The following is a 21235-nucleotide window of genomic DNA, read 5'->3' on the forward strand; positions in this document are numbered from 1 at the left end:
AATTAGTTGAAATAGTACAGTGAAACTCATGAATAGTACCAAAAAATGCAGTGCGACCTATGAATAATAGCAAAAATAAACTAAATAATGAAATAATTTTCATTTATAATCTGTATCTAAACGAAGGCAAAAACTTGTCTTTTTTTAACTCTCAATCTCAATCAATGAAAGCAATCGCATGTGATGTATTGCACTTGATCTCAACCCAAGAGACATGTATCTAATTTCTGATGATTAATTAACCAATAGTTTCATATTTTGACCGTCAATTATCTATCTTTGCTTCTCGGCTTCTGTTCCATCGGAAGAGTCTGGGTTCGAATTCCGGGGACTGTAAATCCCCTTAAAACATTCTGTAGCCAAAAGAATAGAAGTTCCATGCCCTGTGAGATCATGACATGACTGGGCTGTGCTGGTGATTTATAAGACTTGACTTTAAAATATCAAACTAGTGTCTCCCTAATGACATTGTTACCATACAATTAAATACTTGGTGCATAATTGTTATACATACTAACAAATTGGAAAAGATTACTAAACCCAAAAAACATGGTAGCGTCAATGCTTATTTTCCTTTGCTAGGCGTCGTTCTTCAAATTTATCATAGAATTCCAACAAGGACAGTAGAAGTACAGCTTTCTAGCACATCAAGAGGAGGGCTTCACGATTGCGGCCAAGCAAACTTAGTGCTGTTGCAGCTATGTGATGTCCAGTCAACCCGGCCAGAGAGAGCTGTTCATCTGCTGATGCATGCTCGATGTAGTTGTCTGGTAGCACAATTGGACGCCACTTGAAAAGTTGATTCATAAAAATTTAAGAAAAGAATACAAATTAGACTTGGGTGATTAGTGTAATAATGACTAATTTTAAACAAGAATTTTTAATGTTACAATTGCATTAAAAAAATTGCAGTGAAATTATGATTACATCCATTTATCCATACGGATCCAAAGAGAGCATCAAGGGAACTACCCACAAATAAATGCACACAAACATATCTTTCATATATGTATTTTCTAATCTTTGTACCAAACCATAAATGGAAATAGAATTCAGAAATTACTTAGGTTGCTCCAAATAAAAAATGTGTCTCTAAAGTGTGGCCAACCTTGACTAATTTATTAAGGATTCATAGCCAATCCAAAAAGTTTGTTGTTGTGCATGAATAGTTTTTAATATCATTACAAAGAGAATAGATTATAGGGATGGAGTTTTTTTTTTTTTTTTTTCCTAATTAAAACCTCCTCTAGGTTTCTCATCCGGACAGTAGATAGCAAGTTGCCCCCTCCCCCCCTCCACCTATATCCTTTCTCTACCAAATGAACTCCAAGAAAAACTTAACCCAAGGCCCAACTTCTCTCTTTCTCTCACCAGGAAGATGAATTAATCATCATCTATGTCACTAAAAATGTTACCTTAGTTCTTCCATCCAGTTTTCCATCAAGTGCAATGAACTGTGCAACATGGGATCCAAATCCTCCAATAGAGCCTTCCTCAACCGTGATCAGAAATGCATGATTTTCGCAAAGCTGTCTGACAAGCTTAATGTCTAGAGGCTTGCAGAACCTTGCATCAGCCACTGTCACCTCAACACCAAGCTTCGAAAGAAGGGACCGAGCCTTAAGACAATTCTGAACCATTGCCCCATACCCGAGCAAAGCAACATCTTTACCCTCTGCAAGAACTTTCCCTTTTCCAATCTGCTCTAGAATACAATTTTGTCACACAAGGGGCATTGAAAATGAATTTTTAATACCACTAAGAATGCAATAAGAATAATAGATGATGAACATGTCATTAGTTTTAACTTTTGTATATCATAGGTAATATAAACTCTTGCAAAGCAATAATAATTGAAACGATTTTCAAAGGAATATAACCAAAATTTATGGGGTTCAGGAGATAACCTCTATGGGAATCCCATTGCATGTAGAGTAGTCTGCCTGTACAATGGCCCCCCTAGGATACCGGAAGCACACCGGTTGATCATCAATTTGGGCTGCAGTAGCCACCATGTGCACAAGCTCATCCTCATTGGATGGTGCCATGACTATCATATTTGGTAAGCATGACATGAATGTTATATCGAATGCCCCACACTGCATTGGGCCATCAGATCCTACAAGTCCTGCACTAGTAATGACAAATCGCACCGGAATTCTCTGCCGATCTACATCATGGACCACCTAAACAACACATAAGGAAAATAAGAATGCATTTACATGTTAAAGCCAAACACCCAAAGCTTGCAACAACACAAATTACTTCACTGAAAACGTTTTCCCCACAAGAAATTTTATGTGAAACAAGGGGAGCCATATGATAAAGTTTAGAGAGAGAGAGAGAGAGAGAGAGAGAGAGAGAGAGAGAGAGGGGGGGGGGGGGGGGGGGAACCTGATCATAAGCTCTTTGTAGAAAGGTGGAAGGGATTATACAAAATGGCTTCAATCCACCACAGGACAAACCAGCAGAAAATGTAACTGCGTGTTGCTCAGCAATTCCCATGTCAAAAAACTTGTCTGGAAATTTTTCCTGAAATAGTTGAAGTGATGTTTCCATTTGCATTCCCGCGTGAACTGTCACAATATCTTTATCCTTCAATGCCTCCAAAACTAAAGCCTCCACAAAGCAATCACTATATGTCAATGGGTGGATACTAGATGGTAACGAATCAGAATTACTTAAATCTGCAAGGCAAGATAAAGGGAAAGCAATTAAAGTGTTAAGCCCAACTGAGGATGACTTTTTTGTTCTGTATATAAAGAAAAAGTCACGTGAGGAAAGCAACATGTAAAAAGTAACCCTCTGCTGTGCATAGCTGACACAAGGGAGTGGTTTAGCGCCTGCTATTCATTACTCAATATATGACCAATCCTGAGTCCAAGTGTAAGCCAGAGAGAAGCTGAGTAGTTCAGTTTATATTTGACTTGATTTCTATTTAAAACTTTAAAAATGTAGGCATCAGCTACATGACAGTATTTTTTTTTTAATGATGTGGAACCTTACGAAGGCAGGCCCTGTGGACCCACTCCTGGGGAGTGAACCACAAATGCACAACCCCACCTGCCAGAACCTTGTATTAGGTAATCCAGGGAAACTCCTAATAGGGCTTGAACCCAAGATGTCTGGGTCTACAAATCATCCCAAGCCTCCAACCACTAGGCTGTATCCTGACGGGTTAACTACATGACTACTAAATTCACTAAATGATCCCCATCTTCACAAAAAAAAACACTGTTGATTACAGAAGTGTAGATGATTAATCCTATGTTTAAATAAAAGTAGAATTTGGTTTATATGTGTGAACAAATTTGTTAGTACCATTAGCTCTAGGACAACATATCCATGTCACCTAAGTCCAAAGAAAAGCATGAGCACCAGCTAAGCAAAACAAAACCAAAGTGAGCTATGCCAAGCTCAGTTATTACTCTATGTAACACAAGTGACTGAGTGAATCTCATGACTTAATGCAGAAAATTAAAAATAGATTATTGTAACAAACACCAGCAAGGGGAACAGAGCAAATTGAACATACCTTCAAGTTGCTTCTCTGCTATTTCACTCTTTCGATTATTTTCTGGTCCCTGATTTTCCTCTGTTATCACATGAACCAACACAGGACCCATTGAATCCAGAGATGCTACTTCTTGCAGAACGCATATCAGGTCTTCAATGTTATGCCCATCAACAGGGCCAATGTAATACAACCCAAGCTCTTCAAAAAGAGTTGATCCCAGTGGACCAATCATACCACGTGCATACTCATCAAGTTTGGCTGCCAATTCATGCATCCTCCTCCCAATTCTTTTAGTAACACCCTGACTAGAAACAAATGTTACTTTTATAGCAAAAGAATACAAATGATAATTCATGCATTCGCCTACCAATGCATGCTAACTATTGCAGCAGAACATTTAAATTTTCAAAAGCCTCCAAAAAAAAAAAAAAAAAAAAATAATAATAATAAAAAATGAAGTTTTTCATAAAGCATTTCTAACCAGAAAGCCTCCAACACATCCCATATAATTTTATAATGACTCAAATTATTCCCTTACGCCAAGATTGCCTCAGGCTCACAGGAAATTTTGAAGTTCTATCTGGACTCCAATCATCCTCGGCCATATTTAGACAAGATACCCAAATTTACAAGAATGGTACTATGTGCCCATGAAACAGTCCATTATCTGGACATTAACCATGTTCTGCCAAAGAAAAAAAATATTATGCCCAAGGCACGTATAGCATAGAGATGCTAGTATCAGGAGCACATGTAATATTCAAACATCACAAGGACCATCATATACATTCATCAAGAGCAGGTAAAAAATCTGCCAATCTGAAATTTAACACTGCCAAAAGTTGCCACATCAGAGTGTTTCAAATACGCAAGATCATGATCATGGAACAGAGATAAAAAAAGCATCCCCATTAAATGGTGTCAGGCTTAGCTAAATAAGTCTTTTGGGATAGTACCCAGAGAAAATCAAATCCCATTTTCAGTAGGAATTTTTCCTTTATTTTATCTTTTTGGTTGCAGGAAAGGGACCCAGGGGCAGTCACCACCTACTGTGTACCTCATGGGTTCAAGTGACGAGAAATATTATATATATATATATATATATATACACACAGACACACACACCAAAGGATTTTCTTTTTGAAAACATAGATCTATTTAACGTCACAAAATATGTAGGTTTGATTGTTTAAAATCTTCCAATCCTCCAAAGGTTGAGTCAATTAGAAGGGAAACATAGAAATACCTTAGCAACTTCTCTGAACTTCCGGAAGGATTTGCTTGACTGGAGCCTACTTAGAGAACTAGATAGAGCACTAATGGATGTCTTGGGGCCCTTTTCAATCTTGGGGCGTAAGGAGTGACGGCTGTCATTTAAAATCACTATCATATTTGAGTCCAGATAGCCCACATTACTCATTGCCTCATAGACCTGACCTGCCATAGTTGTCCCATTGCTGATGACAGTAACTATATGTTCCCTCTTCCCTTTAATATCACGTGCAATTGCCATACCTAGAAGATTAAAATTTTGATTTTAATTGAAAGTTCCAAAACTGAAGTGGAGCTAATGAAGTTTTAGAAAGTATACATATAAGAAAGCTTCAACAGTCACAGTCTCACATTGATAACTTAACTGCCTAACATACAAATTAATCAAAATCAACATCCAAAAAGAGATTTAATTATTAGAAGGGAAGTAAATATTACCAAGCCCAGCAGAAATGCTGTTGCAACCATGCCCTGCACCAAATGGATCATAATCACTCTCAAATCGAGATGTGAAACCAGAAAGACCATTCTTTTCTCGAATTGTATGCATGAGGGGCCGCCTTCCTGTAAGAATTTTATGTGCATATGTCTGCAAACAAAAGAGAATGAATTAATGATTTTCCTTTATAAATGATAAGGTGTGAAATAGCCAACGTCTATTGCTTTGATTTCAGTTATATCCACAATTTTGCTTTTTAACAACATTCACATAAGATAGAATATTAACAGGCAATCACTGTGCTTCCTCCCCCTAAACCACCCCCCCTCCTCCTCTCCAACAACCACACACTCCCACAGAAAGAAATATAGATTATGGTCTTACTTGTGCCCCATCATCCCACAGTATCTTATCCATTGGAGCATGGAAAACATAGTGTATTGCAACTGTCAGCTCCACAACTGCCAAACTGGATCTAAAGGGTTTTTGAGTTCTTGACATTATGGAAGACAATTCCAAACGAATTTCATCAGCTAATTGTTTCAGTTCCTGCAAACACAACTCTTTAGTGAGCACAGAAGCTAGTATGATATGTATAAACCAAAAGAGTGTCAATGCTTTTAAACTACCTTAGGAGACAAATTCTTCAAGTTGATTGGGTTTTCAATCACATCAAGTATTGGCGTTGAGAATTTCTCCCAGAAGAAATCATCAATATCAGGTAAAGAACCTAGTGGACTTACAAGTCCCTGCATCAAGAAAAATCAGATAATAACAAAGTTGAACAAAGTTGAACAATGAATGATCATATAGATTATCAAATTGTAAGGATCATAACCAATGAAGATCAAACTGTATGTGAGCTCAGTATTTACAATGCTTAAGAGTGCCAAGACAACCAATAGGTAAAATTAGAAAGGAAAGCATTCAAGAAAAGGTAGAATTAGATAATTGAGGATAAGATTGGAACAGTCTAGCTCACAAAGAAGTACAAGATGTAATATAGTGGAAGTTGAATTAGTTACAAGGATAAAGGTTGCAGACATGATACATGAGACATGAAGGTCATAATTTCATAATACGTGCGATCCTAAAATGAGTAGAATGGCAACAAATTTCAGGTACCAAATCCAAAATATTTAAATCAAGGCTTTGCTGTGTTGAATATGGAGTCTTGAAGCTTTAAGTAGACAATACTTCTGAATGTATGATCCAACCAAATTGTGTAGCAAAACTGCCAAACCTAATTAAAAGTTTTCTATTTTTTCAAAAAAGAAACATTAATATTAAACAAGGGGCCTACCAGGAAATTCCTTATTAAGGGCAAGCATTCATGTCCTCTAATTGCATACTCAGACAAGCAGAAAGAAGTGGATTTCAAACAGTTGTAGTTACAGGTCTAAAGAAAGTTAATGTTGCTTCCTCGAAAAGCATGTACTAAGACATGACACAAAGGATAGCATTTCAGATGTTCTTGAATTCCAGGAACCAACTTCACAGCTAAACCAAACTTTTATAGGTTGATAATTGGAGGGTGCCAGTCATGATCTTTTTAACTAATTCTGCCTGTCCCAAATTGTTGGTCTTGTTTAGAAAATTCAAATTTTTAAAGGATCATCATTCAAAAGCGTTGTCTTTTAGTTAAAAAGGTACAAGTTTCCAAAACTGTCCTCATTAATTTAAACTCTAGAGAAAGAATGGTATTGACTTTTTAAATAAAGTAAGGAGTAAGAGAGGAATTTTATTTATTAACTTTTCAAAGAGGACTACCCAAAATGGAATAGAGGACCAACAATTCGGGACAGAGGGAGTAATATGTGATTTGATTGAAGAATAACAAATAGAGGAAGGGTACCAGATGCCATTCATGATCTAATTTCAAAGGTTTTGTGTGAGAAACTTGGTGACAACTGATTATGATGGCAGCTTTGTACATGCTCAAAGAAATGATTGTTGAAGTAAAAGCTATCTACTACAGTGCACATCTGTGGCAAACAAGCATGAGAACCATAGGGCTGCTGTTTACATAAATTCTTCAGAATTGATAAGAGACATCATCTTACAAGTTTAAGATGATTATTTATTTGTTGGGAAGCGCCATTGGTTGCAAAACCATGAAGTGAAGATGGCCAACCAGCATAGCGGGATACAATCACATCTAGAAATGATCTTCTTTACTTTATCAAAAAAGTTTATTAAATGTTAGCTTAAATTCCCATTTTCTCCCAGCCAATGATCATAGATTTAAATTATGGAACCTTACTTTCATAATGTTTCCTAAACTTCCCAACTGACCCACCTAATAGAATAAAACATCACTTAGTTCAATGTTAGATTATATTTCACAACTGGCCTTTGTAGTCAAGTGGCATCTCTCCCCTTCTGAGATGAGGTCTTAGATCCAATGCGTTCATGGTTGTGATTTTTGGGGTTAAGGATTTGTCTATCATTTGGCAGAAAAATGAAATATCAGACAATGTCATCAATTTTTTCTCCAATTTTAAGCAGAGGACAGGTTGGATCCAAATCCTAGAATTTCACTCGGATCCAAATATCCTTTTGAAATTTTAAAGAGTAAATTTACTTTGCTGCCTTCTAGTTTCTAAGTGCTATTTCTACCCTTATTTTACTTTTTCTCCTTCGTTTTATTCTCCGTACAACACAATTTTTTGGAAACTAGTTTCTCATTCACACATAAAGCTTTCTTATTTTAAGAAAAAAAAAAAAAAAAAAAAAAAAAAACCAGATACTAAATAAAAGAGTTCCTACTAGCAGGTCAATAAAAAAATGTCACTGTCTAACAAACAAATTTGACATTTCACGCACCCATGTCATAATAGATTCTGTAACATAACAAAATGAAGAATTAAACGCATCAGTTACCACAAGGATAATCTAACAAGCCTGAACACATTTCAAGAATTTGTTTCCAACAAAGTTTCAATTATGAGTGTAACAAAACAATATATGCTCAAACTAATCTTTTCCTTCTCTAACTCAGTTTCTTGGCACCAAACAGAATATTAAAGCATATGAAAAAAAAAGAAAAAGGAAAGTTCAGCATACCTTAGAAGTAATGGCAGAACCAGAACAAGGGTAAAAATTAACTCTTGAGACTTCGACATTAAGAGGGAAACCAGAGCTTGAGCAGTTCATTCTATGAGGCAAAGCACCAATTTTTCCATGGGAATGGGCAGTGATTCCAAATGGGTAACCAACAGAAGCAGTACCCATCATGAAATAACAAGGACCCAACTCTCCAAAATTGATCAATTTCAACTTTTCTACCAAAAATCACAAATTCTAGAGCTCACTTGCAGGACTAGAACTGAGAAGTAATAAAAAAAAAAAAAAAAAGAGTGTGAATGAAGTAAAATATTCGGGAGTTAACGATGGTTGAGAATGTCTGTCCAAACATGGAATGGAAAGATAAGACAAAGGAAGAGTTGCACAGAATGTCTGATTGAAACTTAAAAACGGCTGAAAATAGATATCTAAATGGCCAAAGGGACTTGTGAGCGACCGATTCAAAGAAAACCAAATCCTAATCCTAGTATATGTTTTGCTTGCAGAGAGATCTATCCCAGAAAATAAACAGATAAAAAGATCTGCTTTCTTTTGGTTTTTTAATAAATAAAAAGAGTTATTTTTAAGTTGGAAGTATGATTTAAATTTTTAGCTACGTTTGTTTACTTTTTACAAGGGTGTTGAGCCTTAAGGAAAATGTCTAAAATATATAGATCAAATTATATTATTATATTATTTTGAAAAATGATAAATTGTTACGAGTAGTTATAAAATAATTTAAATTGTTGATTTAAATTAATACTAATAATAATTTGTTATATATGAATTATTTTATATAAAAAAATTATTGCTTATGATATATTATTAAAGTATTGTTAAAATGTTTTGAACGTAATACTTTTCTATTTTTTTAATTAATTTTGAACATTATGTCACATAAATTGTTTAATTCTCATAATTTCATATGTTACTATTATATTTTTTAACCATTTATTTATTTTTATTAAAATCTTGGGATAGCATTTTTTCTTTAAATAGTAAAATAAATAGCTCCCCATACAACTACAGTACCATCATAATAAATACATATTAATAATTATTATAATTTTATATTTTGAATTTAAATAAAAATGAAAGATGGATAAATAATGTTTTGTTAAATTTTTTTCGTACTGATTAGTTACTTATATATTTTGGAGGAAATTTAATACAAAATCCTAAATTTAAACCATATTTTAAATTAGGCCACACAATTTTAATTTGGTCAATTAAAATATTAAAAAATTTAACTATTTTAATTTGAAGTGCTTGTCTATCTTTTTCACTTCAATTATTCTAAGTAATAGCAAAAGAAATAAAAAACCGTTTAATAAAATTTTATGTTTAACTGTTTCACCTAAGTAACAAATTTAGATATTTTTATACTTGTTTTATCTCTCCAAATGGAATTTTCTCTCATTAGCTTCTTTATTCAAGAACTGTCAAATTGATATATGAACAAATGTACGGTGAAAAGTAGAGTTTAATTAAAGGTTTCTCACTTTTTCTATACTCCATTAATTCAGGGTTATTATTTTACTTTATTTTTTTCTTAGAAGAATTTTTACTTTAAATTAAGTAAATACTTGGACCTTTTTTTTTTCTTGCATAGTTTGTTAAAAATTGGTAGTAAGGTGCACTAAGGGTTTAAACAACATTTTTCATTTTCTTTCTTTCTTTTCTAGTCAAATAGTTTTTTAATTCGATAGTTACAAACTTACAATGATGAGGAAGAGAAATCAAACGTTGATTCTCTTTATAAGAGAGAGCAAGTAATATCATTGAATTTACAAGATTGTTGGCAATTTGGGCATCCATTAAACAAGGGCAAATAATTCTTTTTTTGATAATCAATGAAGGCAAATAATTTATTTAATTTACTATGTTACTCTTTCATTAATCATGGGGAGGTAAGTTTCACAAATAAAGCACAAGCTAGCTTCATTTCCCGATGGTATATCACAAGGATGGTATCTATAATTTGTTCTAAATCTTATTAAATATTTAATTTCTTAAAAAAGAACTAACTTTCATGAGTCTTAACTTTTAACAATTGATCTGAACCTTATTTTGATCACAGTATTTCCCCCTGCTGTTCATTGCCCTCTTAATGACTATCAGAGTTAGCATCAATGCGCATTTTTAAGTTAATTCCAGACATATAAAGACAGTACCTGTGTCAAGGTTAAAACCTGAAGAGTCAGCTTACCTCTGACCCAGCTGAGGCATTCCGGTCCACATGTTATTGTTAATTACAGGGTTTGTGTTGTGACAAGAATTGTATTAAAGTACTTGCTTAAGGCTGAAGCATGAATATTTGCTGTATTTTGTATGTATTTTTCGACTATTGATTTAATGGGAATCTAAATTGCAACTGAGGTTAGATTTGAGAGCAAAACTATTATTCTGTAAAGGATACTCCATCTCTTTGTGGTATGCAATGAGACATTCAAGCCTAAGCCAATGCCAGGTAAGCCAAGGCAAAAGAAAATGCGTTCATTGGCTTTACTGCAGATGTTGAAATGCAGAGCTCAATCTGTTATGATTACGCAATGTGGTATTCTTAAAAAGGCAATCAACCCAGTATTGTACTACTCATCACAAAAGTTCAGATGGTATTCAAGCACAAATGGGAACTTCAATACTACTAGCACAACAAGCAAATTATACCATGGAAAAGTAATTCAGGGAAGCATTTTGGGAAGAAAACGAAGAAAAAGAAAAAAAAAAAAGAAGTTTCTCCGTTCTAGTCCTTCTTAATTGTTGCAACAGAACGTGCTTTCAGATTCAGGAAGATAGACCTGAAGTTAGCAAATCAGAACAAGAGTGCATCAGTACTAAATAATTCACACTGAACACATTTTATTCATTAGACTGCAAAAATATACTAGAATGCTGTTACATGCATGAATGTAAAGTTGAATAAGTGATGCTACCAAATTAATCAAGGTCAACTAAGAGAAAACACCATTAACATTTATATCACATTTTGGTCATGCCAATGGTATCTAAGGGTATGTTTGGAATTGAGGGAGATGAGGGGAGAGGAGATGTGAGGGGAGAGGAGATGTGACTGGCATATAGCAGGTTTTTAATGTTTGATATAGATCTGCCAACATAATCCAAATGTAACATAATTCTTGTTCCAACTATTTTACTCAGATTTAGGAAAATTAAAATAAATGCATGAATGTTTAGGCACTTCGTTTAATAAACAGACACACACAAGATGCCTTATACAAGCAAGGAGTACTTATATAATAGAAATGATTAAGTTTTACATCGGTTACTCCTTAAATGTAGAGCTATATCCAAAATAGTCTATTCTTTTTCTCACAAAAAATATAAATAAAAAAAGGTTTGAAGTTTAAAAATTTGTACGTTTGCAAATGATAGAATACATTATTACACAATTTGCTACTCCCATTAATTTAGCTGAGCACCAGGCTTGCCTAAGTCTGTCAAAAATGTCTCTCATCGTGGATGTGACCTTACAGAAATCTCATACGCATTCTATAATCTATTGACACAAATTCTCAATTTGAATTGTTAAGACGTAGATTAGAGAATTCATGATTTCAAGTAGCTTCAACCACTATTGCATTAACAAATTTATAGTAGACTACAATTGCCCTGTTTCTCCATCTATACTTCAGGCAAGAGAAAATAAGAGTTTGGTCCAGAAGGTGAGGAGGTACTCAGCCTTATTTAGAGCCGCGAATTCATGATCTTGCCCCTTGGCAGGAATATCCCCTTATTTAGAGCAGCGAGTTCTACCAATGAAGTACTTTATCTAGGAGCATTAGCATTGGGAATGCTAATGCCAAATGTAAGGAGAATTTGGCATTTGCAGCCCCAAATGTCATTGCATCAGAGAATTCTAAACTCAAGTATTGCAAATTTTTTTGCAATACTGCTATAGTGCAATTCTAAAGATAGAATTGCACTGTAGCACAATTATAAAACCAAAAACAATATTTTATTCTCTCCCTCCCTCATTCTGACTCTCACTTCCTCTCTCTGTCTCTCACCAGTGCTGGGTTTTGGATTTTGGAGGTTGGATTAGCGTGGATCAGCGAGCTGGGTTTGGATCGGCGGGCTGCGATCGGTTGATGGTGGGTTTGGATCATCGGTGGGTTTGAAATGGTGGATCTGTTGATCAGTGGGTGGATCGATTGGGTTGATCATCGGTAGTCCAATGGTGGTTCCGGTGATGATTTTTTTTGAATGGGTTTGCTTCGGTGGCGTTGCTTTAGTTTTGGTTTGGTTTTGGTTTTGCTGGGTATTTTCGACGGCCTGGGTTTCAAATTGGCGGCGTGGGTTTCTGATCGGTGGGTATTTTGGGGTATTTTCGACATTTTTCTGGGTTGATCATCGGCCTTTTTTTGGGTATTTTCAACGGCCTGGGTTTCAAATTTGCGGCATGGGTTTGCTGATCGGTGGCTTGGGTGGTGGGTGTGGTGGCCGTTGTTGGCTCCTACTATTTTGATGGTTTGTGTGTGTGGCTCTGTTGAAGGTTTGATGGTTTGTGTTTGTGTGTGTGTGTGGGGCTCTGTGTGTGTGGTAATGGGTTTGGATAGGTTGATCGGTGTATCATGGATCTCTGTGTGTGTGGCTTTGTGTGTTGAACTGGTGCTAGAGGTTGAGGGAGAAAGAGAGGAAAAAAAATGATTGTTGGAAAGCCTAGGAAAACCAAGTCTGAAAAAAAATGACGGTTGGAAAGAAATAATAAAGAAAGATTAAAAAATAATATTTTCATAAAAATAGAGTTTTGGGATATTGGAGGTATTGTAAAATGGTATGATATAATGATAAAGCTAGTGGCTTTTTGAAATGGTAAAATAGAGTAGAATTGGAATTTCCCAATGCTAATGCTCAACAGCTGGTATTCAAACCATAAATAGCAAAATTCTGTTGTAGATAACTATAATTAAGAAAATGGAGAAACTAGCGTAAAAGGATGAAAGAAGTTTTTTTATTGAAAAAAGGATTTGTTAGGCAAAGCACTAACAGAAAGCTATCTTTAGGATGGTGATTTCCCCACTTAGATGGAGATGGTGTCAAGAAAATCCTAATCCGAGGATAACATGCCTTAGGAACAGTTTACACTGCACTCCTTAATGTTCTCTCAATCAGAACTCAATCCAAAAACAAAGAAAATCATATATAAATTGGTATGAAGCAAAGGACAAGAAAGTAGGTTTTTATCTTCTAGTTTCTCAATCTCATGAACAATCATACATATGGTCTATAAATAGTTCAGAGACCCTAACTTTGCGCATTTTTGGAAATGTTGCAAGTTTACTCTTTTAAAACTTAATGGCTGTTGGCTAGTCACAATATCAAAGGTGCCAAGATGTAACCGTTTATAATGGTTATTTCTTGCACCATCATTTCAACTTTCTTCAGTTTTACACCATTATGCATAGTTGAATATTATTTAACATCATACAAAAATGACAATCACCCACCTATTTTCAAATAATAACATAACATAACATAAATATATAACATCAGGCATTATATAATGCATACCTATTGGTGGACTATGACTTGAACCTTGAATTGAAAATAATTCAATGAACCTCAAGTGTTAAAAGAGGATCAAACCTTGATCTTAGTTGAAAATTCAAAAATTGAATGTATTATACATGGGTTATATACATATCAAATAATAACAAAATCAGGTATTATATAACGCATCCCAATAGGTGGACTACACCTTGAACCTTGGGTTGAATATCATTCAATGAACCTAAAGTATAAAGAGGAGTAAACCTTAATCTTAAGGTTGTGCATTCACTTGAGGATTAAAAATTGATCTTAAGTTTGAGAATTCAAAGAATAAATGTTCGTAGTATATAAGGGTTCATACTTGCAAAAGCAAAATCATCAAGAGCATCCATAACCACTTTATTACTCCACATTTAAAGCTATGAGCTCTGTCAAGGATAATGTCCAACTTTTCTCGTTATGGAATTACAGTGCATTAGCTAGATATGAGAGTTTAGTAGGAATAGGATTAGACTTAACTAAACTATTCCTTAAATATGCAATATACTGGAAATGAAACTTTCACGTTCATATTTCTTGGTAAATTTTTGATTAAATTGCCCTGAACTTTTATGCACATGATTTTCAGTTTACAAAGTTACACTTAATTGACATCAGTGTGAGAGCATGTTACGATCAAGATTGTCTAACAGTTCCATATCTCTCATGGTTTCACTAATTTTCCCACCAGAAAAAGGGTTTAGTAAGGGGGTTTGTTAACATATGATCAGTTGGTTGATTTTCGTTCACTGATTTACCTTTTTTTCACAAGATTTCTTTTGTGACTCTATCATAGTAATATGTTTGCAATTACTAGACATCCTCTTATTCCTTGTATTATGAATAGCAAAAAACAAGTACATTTATAATTCAAAACATAATGCATAGTATGTTTTAAATATCTTAGAATATTAATTTCTTTCCCATCCCCAATACTAGGGTCACTAGTGAATCAACTTAATACGCCAACAACACATGCTGTACCATGTCTAGTATAAAATAATTTCGTACATTAAGCTACTAATCATTTAGCATACTCTTCTTGATTAAGAAGTGCATCATTATTAGGTATCAGCTTGCAATGTGAATCAATTGGTGTCTTACTAGGTTCACCATTAAAATAATTAAATTTTCTTAACACTTTCTCAATGTAATGAGATTGATCAAAATTATTTCATCGTTTCTTTTAACTTATTTAACACCAAAAAGTTAATCTTGGTACCGTTCATACAGTGAAGCTTTAGCCAATGGGCAATAACTTTTATGATACAAGATATAATTCTACTCTAACCTAATATAAGTGTATATGTGTGTGAAACTCCTTCCTGAAGATTTGAACCTTGACCCTTGCTCCCCACACTCCACAAGCACTTATACCTGTGGAGTGACCATCGCACCAAGGGTGTGCGGTGGTATGGGCAATAACTTTTAAAAGACCAAACTTACAACCTTTTTGAAAAGGGTCAAAGTTATAGTATCAGGCCTATTTCTAGGCTACATGTTGTTGTGTATGAGTGAAAAAACTAGAATATAAAAAGCTGCTATCTTGTCCTCTGTTGTTGTTCATGAGAATGAAAAAACCAAAATATAAAAAACCTAATTTCTTGTCCTCTGTTTCTATAATCTTCCTATATCTTACTTTCTTCTTGATATATTTATTTCCTTTGTCTTTTGTGTTGGGTTCTGATTGAAAGAACATTAAGGGGAAATCTTAATTATTCTCGAGTGCTAGAATTCTATCTTGGGGTTAGGACTTCCCTGAGACCATCTGCATCTAAGTGAGGAAATCACTATCCTAAAGGTAGCTTCCCGGAAATGCCTTGCCTAACAAATCCTTATATCCCATTACAAACTTCTTCCATCCTTTCTACACTTGTTTCTCCATATTCTGAATTGCAGTTATCTACAACAATTTTAGTATAGTGATCTTCATGGTTAGAGTGGAGAAACATAAGACATTTAATCATCTCAACTACTAACAATGGAGCTTCAAGATTTTCTATCAATTGACAATTACAAACTTCTTTCATCCTTTTATCTTACTTTTATTTATGTATTTATTTATTTTTTGCTAAACTCCTTTTAACTTACTTGTTTCTCTATATTCTGAATTATAGTTTTGTACAACACGTTCAACATGGTAATTGCAAGTGGTATTCCTTCATGGAATCGTAAGTATTTTTATGAGATATTCGCTTAGGGTGTGTTTGGATAACACTTATTTGTTGAGAACTGAAAACTTATTGTTGAAAATACTATAGTAAAATAATTTTTAAAGGTGTAAATAGTACTGTAAGACCCAAAAATGTATGGGTATCTGTGTTTTTGGCTGGGTCATGAACAGTGTCATGGGACCCAGCCAAAAATGCAAACACAAATGCAACGCTGAAAATGTTGCATGCAAACGCACACTTAATCTATAGGGTTTCTTGTTTAGTCCATTCCATAACTTTTGGGGTCCAGAATTAAGATGCTTTTGAAGACGATGTATCTTGTGCCAAACTGTTGCTTCCTTGTGGAGTTCAATTTTTTAATTCGTATTTAATAAAATAAATATGTTAACTACTCACATAAGGTAAATAACACAGACGAATAATGTAAGGTAAATAAAAGCAGGCAAAGTTAGAGGATGTAGGATCGCACCAGCATGAGCCAACAAAGCTGTGAAATATAACACGGAATTGCACAGGCATGTACTGGTAATTAATCCAACCAATTATAGGCCAAAACTGCAAGTCACATAAATCAGTGTTAGTGCTGCCAATTTATGAATTGGCTTGCATGTCAAACAACAAAAGATGGTTCACCAATACCTTCCACGCAGTCAACTGAATAGTGGGGTAGTCCTTTCTAACTTTATTCTTCACTAAAGCCCATGGTCTTCCTGCAATAACAGACTATAGCTTTACTTTCTAAATAATATAAAAAATTGTATAAACAAAGCAATTTGTCCTTCCAAGTTTTAGATGGTGTTTATTGACTCGGCATTCTGAGGTATAAGCATATCTCATGAAATGTCAAGTTTTCTCAGGGTCTATTTTTGACAAAAATTATTATTATTATAATTATTATATGGATAAGTATTTTTAACAAAAGTTATAGAGTGAACTGGCCAAGGATTAAATACTACAAAAGAACAGGCAACAGGAAAGATGCAACTATGCGCGCGTCTGTGTCCCAGTTAGTCCTAGGCATGGATTTTAGGGGTTCCATGATGGAGGATTGAGGGTTTGAGCATGTGCATGACAGTTCTGGTGTACTGCATATGTTATTAGCACTCCAATCAACCTTGCATTGAGAATTTATCTCTTCTAAGCTTATGGCTAACAAGATGCCTGTCTTCCTATGTTTGACTGCAGAAGTGCTTTCAGGCTATTATTATCCCTTCTCTTTCTCTCTCTTTCTCTCTCTCTCAACAAGTAACCACAAGGATATAATACCACTACGTTAGAACACACATTTTTTAACCCTTTCAAGTTCCTTTCTGGTACATAGAAGAATACAATAAATATGAAATTATATACCAAAGAGAAGCATTTAGTAGTAACCAGAGGACTCATGCCTTTATAAAGGTACATAAGGTTGAATTCCTAGCCGTGAGAACTTTCAATTAAAAGACTTAGTTCCACCAATGAACTTTGGTTAATTGGCACCTCATGGTGTTTCCAACAAAAAATTTTAAAGTTTGATTCCGCCTTCTTCAGATGGATTCTAGAAAACACTAGTCACATCTATGCTATTCTCTAAAAGAACTAGTCTAGCTACATCAATTAGCACCCATTGTAATAATGTATATAACCCAATTTGACCTAGTAAATGTCCAATGTGGGACTCAACATACGAATGTGCAAAACACACATCCAATCCACATAATCTAGGGCATCACATCCTAGATGAAAACCAACAGCTCTCGAAATTTATATGTTGCGAGGTCTAGAAATTCGCATATTGTCTCTCTTCCCCAACCAAGCCCAACAAATGGTTCTGTTGCATTTTTCTTTTTCTTTTTTAATATTTTAGAGACCAGAAAACATTTAAAATAAAAAAAAGACCCATCTACAGCCTAAAAAAAAAGATTCCCTTTACACTTTTAATTCTCTTTCACAAATTTTTTTAATAGAAGTTCCACTACTTCCATTTGTAGTGGGGAATCCATTTTTCTTCTTATGAAAACAAGGTAGTATACAGTATGGTTGAATTGCAAATTTTCAAGGTAGGTATCTCATTTTTTTTTCCTTTCAATTTCTTATTTCTTCCTTTTAAATTAGTTTTACAATACTGCAACACCATATTTAGAGCTTTTTTGTTTATTTATTCAGAATTGTGATAATTGGGGATAAAAGTTAGGGTAGAAAGAAGAAACATTTGGCATTGTACAATTTCTTAAATTAAATATAAAAAGAAAAAACATGTAGAATTTCGAAAAAAATTCAGCATATATACTAAAACTCTAAATGCTTGCACATTGATTTATTTTCTTAATTTAATCTTAATTAATCAAATTAACTGTTAAATTTAGATTACTCTTGTATGTTATTTGTTGATTGATATATCATATATATCTTTTAATTGACACTAGGCCAGAAAAATTAAAGTATAATTTATATTTCTGTTATATTTTGTTTAACAATTAAAACTTTGTTTAATTATTTACTTTATTACTCATATTAATTAGCATTTTAGAGTCAATTTTGTTTTCAAATTTGTCTCTTAGTCTTGACACTCTGAACTAAAACTTAGCTTTGCCACTGCCAGATATTATATACTGTTAAAACAATGATTAAGTGATTAAAATCACCATTTCCTAACATCTTGAATTTTTGGAACAATTAGTAATTTATTATGGTATCAAAACAAAAGGCTAAGGAAAATTTGATTGGGAAGAAATCTCCTCTAATTCATTGGATCAAAACCAAAGAAATATATATATATACACACACACACAATCAGCACTCTTTGGAATGTAGCACTGTTCTTTCTCTTTTCAGAAATGCAAAGACAGACCCATTACAAGTACAACAGTAGCAAGAACAACATTACAAGTTTACAACAACATGTAAACTAATTATTGCAAAAATGAATTATGAAAACAAGAAAGTATAATTGCAAAATAAAGAAGCCAAAACAGAGCTTAACAAATTAAGGCACAACCCAAATTGAAGTTAACAGATTCCAAATAATGGATGCAATCATGAAATGGAACACAGAACATGTGAGGAGATGGCATGATTGTCGCACGTACCTTCAACTACCAAGCCATAGTACAGCAAGAAGAAAAAGTTGTTCCAAGGAGAAGTTGTTAACTGTTCTAGTATTACCTAATTATAGAAGACTTCATTCATCAATCCATGATCAAAATATTTCATACAGGCTAGACTAGTACAAAAGATCCATTTCAATAACCTCAAACTTGGTTGAAATAGACTAACAAAGAACATGAACTGAAGCAAAAGAATTACCTTCTTGGCAACAGTTTCGTTGCCCTTCTTCCCTTTGAAAATTTGTTCCATCAATTTGTGGAGAAAATGCCCAAAAGGTCCTGAATATGCAAATCCATAGATCTGCAAAGCATTTTATTTTTTTTAGCAAAGAAAAAAAAATACCATGAAACAACAAGTCAACAACTCACTACTAAACAGTTTATGGCCAATAAAAAATCAAATAATTTGAGTTTGGCTGCTGACAAAAGGTGACAAAATAATAAAATCTTTTTGTTTGTACTCTCCAACAATAGCTTAACACAACTATTTGCAGAGTCACCGGATTTAACCAATTCATGGAAAAGAAAACAACATAAAAACATGACTAAAAGGCCAACACTTAAAAGTTTGACTTTGATTAACAGCTTAGCATCAGAAGAAAACAAAGCAAAGGCAATAGAATCAAAAGGTCGGCATACCATGAGAAGAAGTGATCTTTTCAATTGAAGCTTATTGACCCCAGCAATCTTTTGAGCAACTGCATCACTACATCCAGCTAAAACCCCAGCTGTAATTGCCTAATAACAGAACAATTTAAAGCAAATTTTATAATAATGCAAAAAAAAAAAAAAAAAAAACAACAACAACAACAACCACAACAATAACAAAAAGCAAATACAAAAGTGTTATATCATGCGATAAAAAAAAGAAAAAAAAAAAAAAAAAGAGATGGATTTGAATGAAAAATAAAAGAAACCTTGGTTCTGAGAGGATGATGTTGAAGCTGCAGAAGATATTTCTTCCAAGCGACGGTGACAATGTCAGACATGGTGTTTTATCAACGTCAACTCTATCTATCTGGGTTTTGGTATTAGGAGAGAGAGAGAGAGAGAGAGAGAGAGAATGAATTAATAAAAGGAAATGGGATTGGATAGATATGAATTGAAGGACACTAAAAATAGTGGGATAGGATTGTCCTAATCCTAAACAATGTCCTTCAATTCATAGTAATGTTAGGTGGCGAAGTGAAGACAGCTTTGAAGAGGAAGATTATTATTCAACCTCAACCCAAGAATAGAATAGAATAGAAAAGCAATGGTGGAAGACGAAGACCAAAGGTTCAGACTTTAAACTTCAAATCCAACAACTTTGTCATTGTCTTATATTAATATATGATTCACGTCGTCTTACAAACGCAGGTTTATAAAAAAATATGTTTTGCCTCACGTGGTCCTGCATAATAATAACCTACTAGCATCCAAGCACGCTGTGAGCGGGTGGTTAGGGACTTTTTTATTTTTTTAAGGATAAAAGTTAATAATTTATATTTATTATAATTTAAAAATACATATATTTTTATTTTTTTAACAAATAAAAAAGTTAAACTTTAGAGATAAGTAGTAACTGTCATTTTTTTTTTTTTTTGGAACTTGAAAGGAAAAAAAAAAAATCCTAAATTTTAGGAATTCTTTTTTTGAATTCAAAATGAAATTTGTTATTTGATATTTATGATCATATTTCTAAATAAAATTACCCTTCATTAATAAGGATATTTTTGAACTACATAAAAGTCTAGTTAAAAAAATGAGAATTCTCTTATATATAGTATTAACCTCTAAGCACACATGTTGCGTGTGCTCAAAAACTCTTATATATTTTTTTTTTAGATAAAAATTAATAATTTGCATATATTTTAATTTAGAAATATTTATTTTTATTTTTTAAACAAATAAAAATGATAAACTTTAGAGATAATTAGTAATTTCTTTTTTGAACGTGAAGGGAAAAAAATCCTAAATTTTAGGAGTTCTTTATTTAAATTCAAAATGAAATTTGTTATTTGACATTTATAATCCTATTTCTAAATAAAGTTACCCTTCATTAATGAAGATAGTTTTGAATCACATAAAAGTTTAGTTGAAAAATGGGAATCCTCTTATATATAGTATAGATAGATAAGGTCTAAAA

The 21235-nt window shown here is 33.6% G+C and overlaps 2 protein-coding genes across 2 annotated transcripts; both read right to left on the reverse strand.

The window, feature by feature from the left end:
- Nucleotides 1-374: 374 nt before the first annotated feature.
- Nucleotides 375-8845, reverse strand: LOC126688589 (probable 1-deoxy-D-xylulose-5-phosphate synthase, chloroplastic). Its single transcript, XM_050383345.1, has 10 exons — nucleotides 8295-8845; nucleotides 5858-5977; nucleotides 5613-5777; nucleotides 5228-5378; nucleotides 4764-5032; nucleotides 3536-3818; nucleotides 2395-2687; nucleotides 1908-2186; nucleotides 1416-1700; nucleotides 375-789 (listed from the first exon to the last, which is right to left on the reverse strand). Exons 1-10 carry the CDS (start codon nucleotides 8463-8465, stop codon nucleotides 640-642), a joined length of 2166 nt encoding a protein of 721 aa, XP_050239302.1. The 5' UTR covers nucleotides 8466-8845; the 3' UTR covers nucleotides 375-639.
- Nucleotides 8846-10852: 2007 nt separating this feature from the next.
- On the reverse strand, nucleotides 10853-20410 carry LOC126688590 (peroxisomal membrane protein PMP22). Its single transcript, XM_050383346.1, has 7 exons — nucleotides 20025-20410; nucleotides 19747-19845; nucleotides 19307-19408; nucleotides 19090-19165; nucleotides 16661-16731; nucleotides 16491-16576; nucleotides 10853-11095 (listed from the first exon to the last, which is right to left on the reverse strand). The coding sequence occupies exons 1-7, from the start codon at nucleotides 20094-20096 to the stop codon at nucleotides 11041-11043; spliced, it is 561 nt and encodes a 186-aa protein (XP_050239303.1). The 5' UTR covers nucleotides 20097-20410; the 3' UTR covers nucleotides 10853-11040.
- Nucleotides 20411-21235: the final 825 nt, after the last annotated feature.

The sequence above is a fragment of the Quercus robur genome, chromosome 6 (assembly GCF_932294415.1).
Source record: "Quercus robur chromosome 6, dhQueRobu3.1, whole genome shotgun sequence".
NCBI classification, from domain to species: Eukaryota; Viridiplantae; Streptophyta; class Magnoliopsida; order Fagales; family Fagaceae; genus Quercus; species Quercus robur.

Bases quoted from the DNA above. Each gene is read 5' to 3' on its own strand.
- LOC126688589 (XM_050383345.1), bottom strand. From the start codon at position 8,465: ATGATGGGTACTGCTTCTGTTGGTTACCCATTTGGAATCACTGCCCAT. The intron at 5,978-8,294 runs GTATGCTGAACT...TTCTTGATGCAG, and splicing joins GTTCTGCCATTACTTCTAAG to GGACTTGTAAGTCCACTAGG. The intron at 2,688-3,535 runs GTATGTTCAATT...CTTGCCTTGCAG, and splicing joins AGCAGAGAAGCAACTTGAAG to ATTTAAGTAATTCTGATTCG.
- LOC126688590 (XM_050383346.1), bottom strand. From the start codon at position 20,096: ATGTCTGACATTGTCACCGTCGCTTGGAAGAAATATCTTCTGCAGCTT. The intron at 19,166-19,306 runs GTAATTCTTTTG...TTCTATAATTAG, and splicing joins ACGAAACTGTTGCCAAGAAG to GTAATACTAGAACAGTTAAC. The intron at 16,577-16,660 runs GTATTGGTGAAC...TGTGACTTGCAG, and splicing joins TTCAGTTGACTGCGTGGAAG to TTTTGGCCTATAATTGGTTG.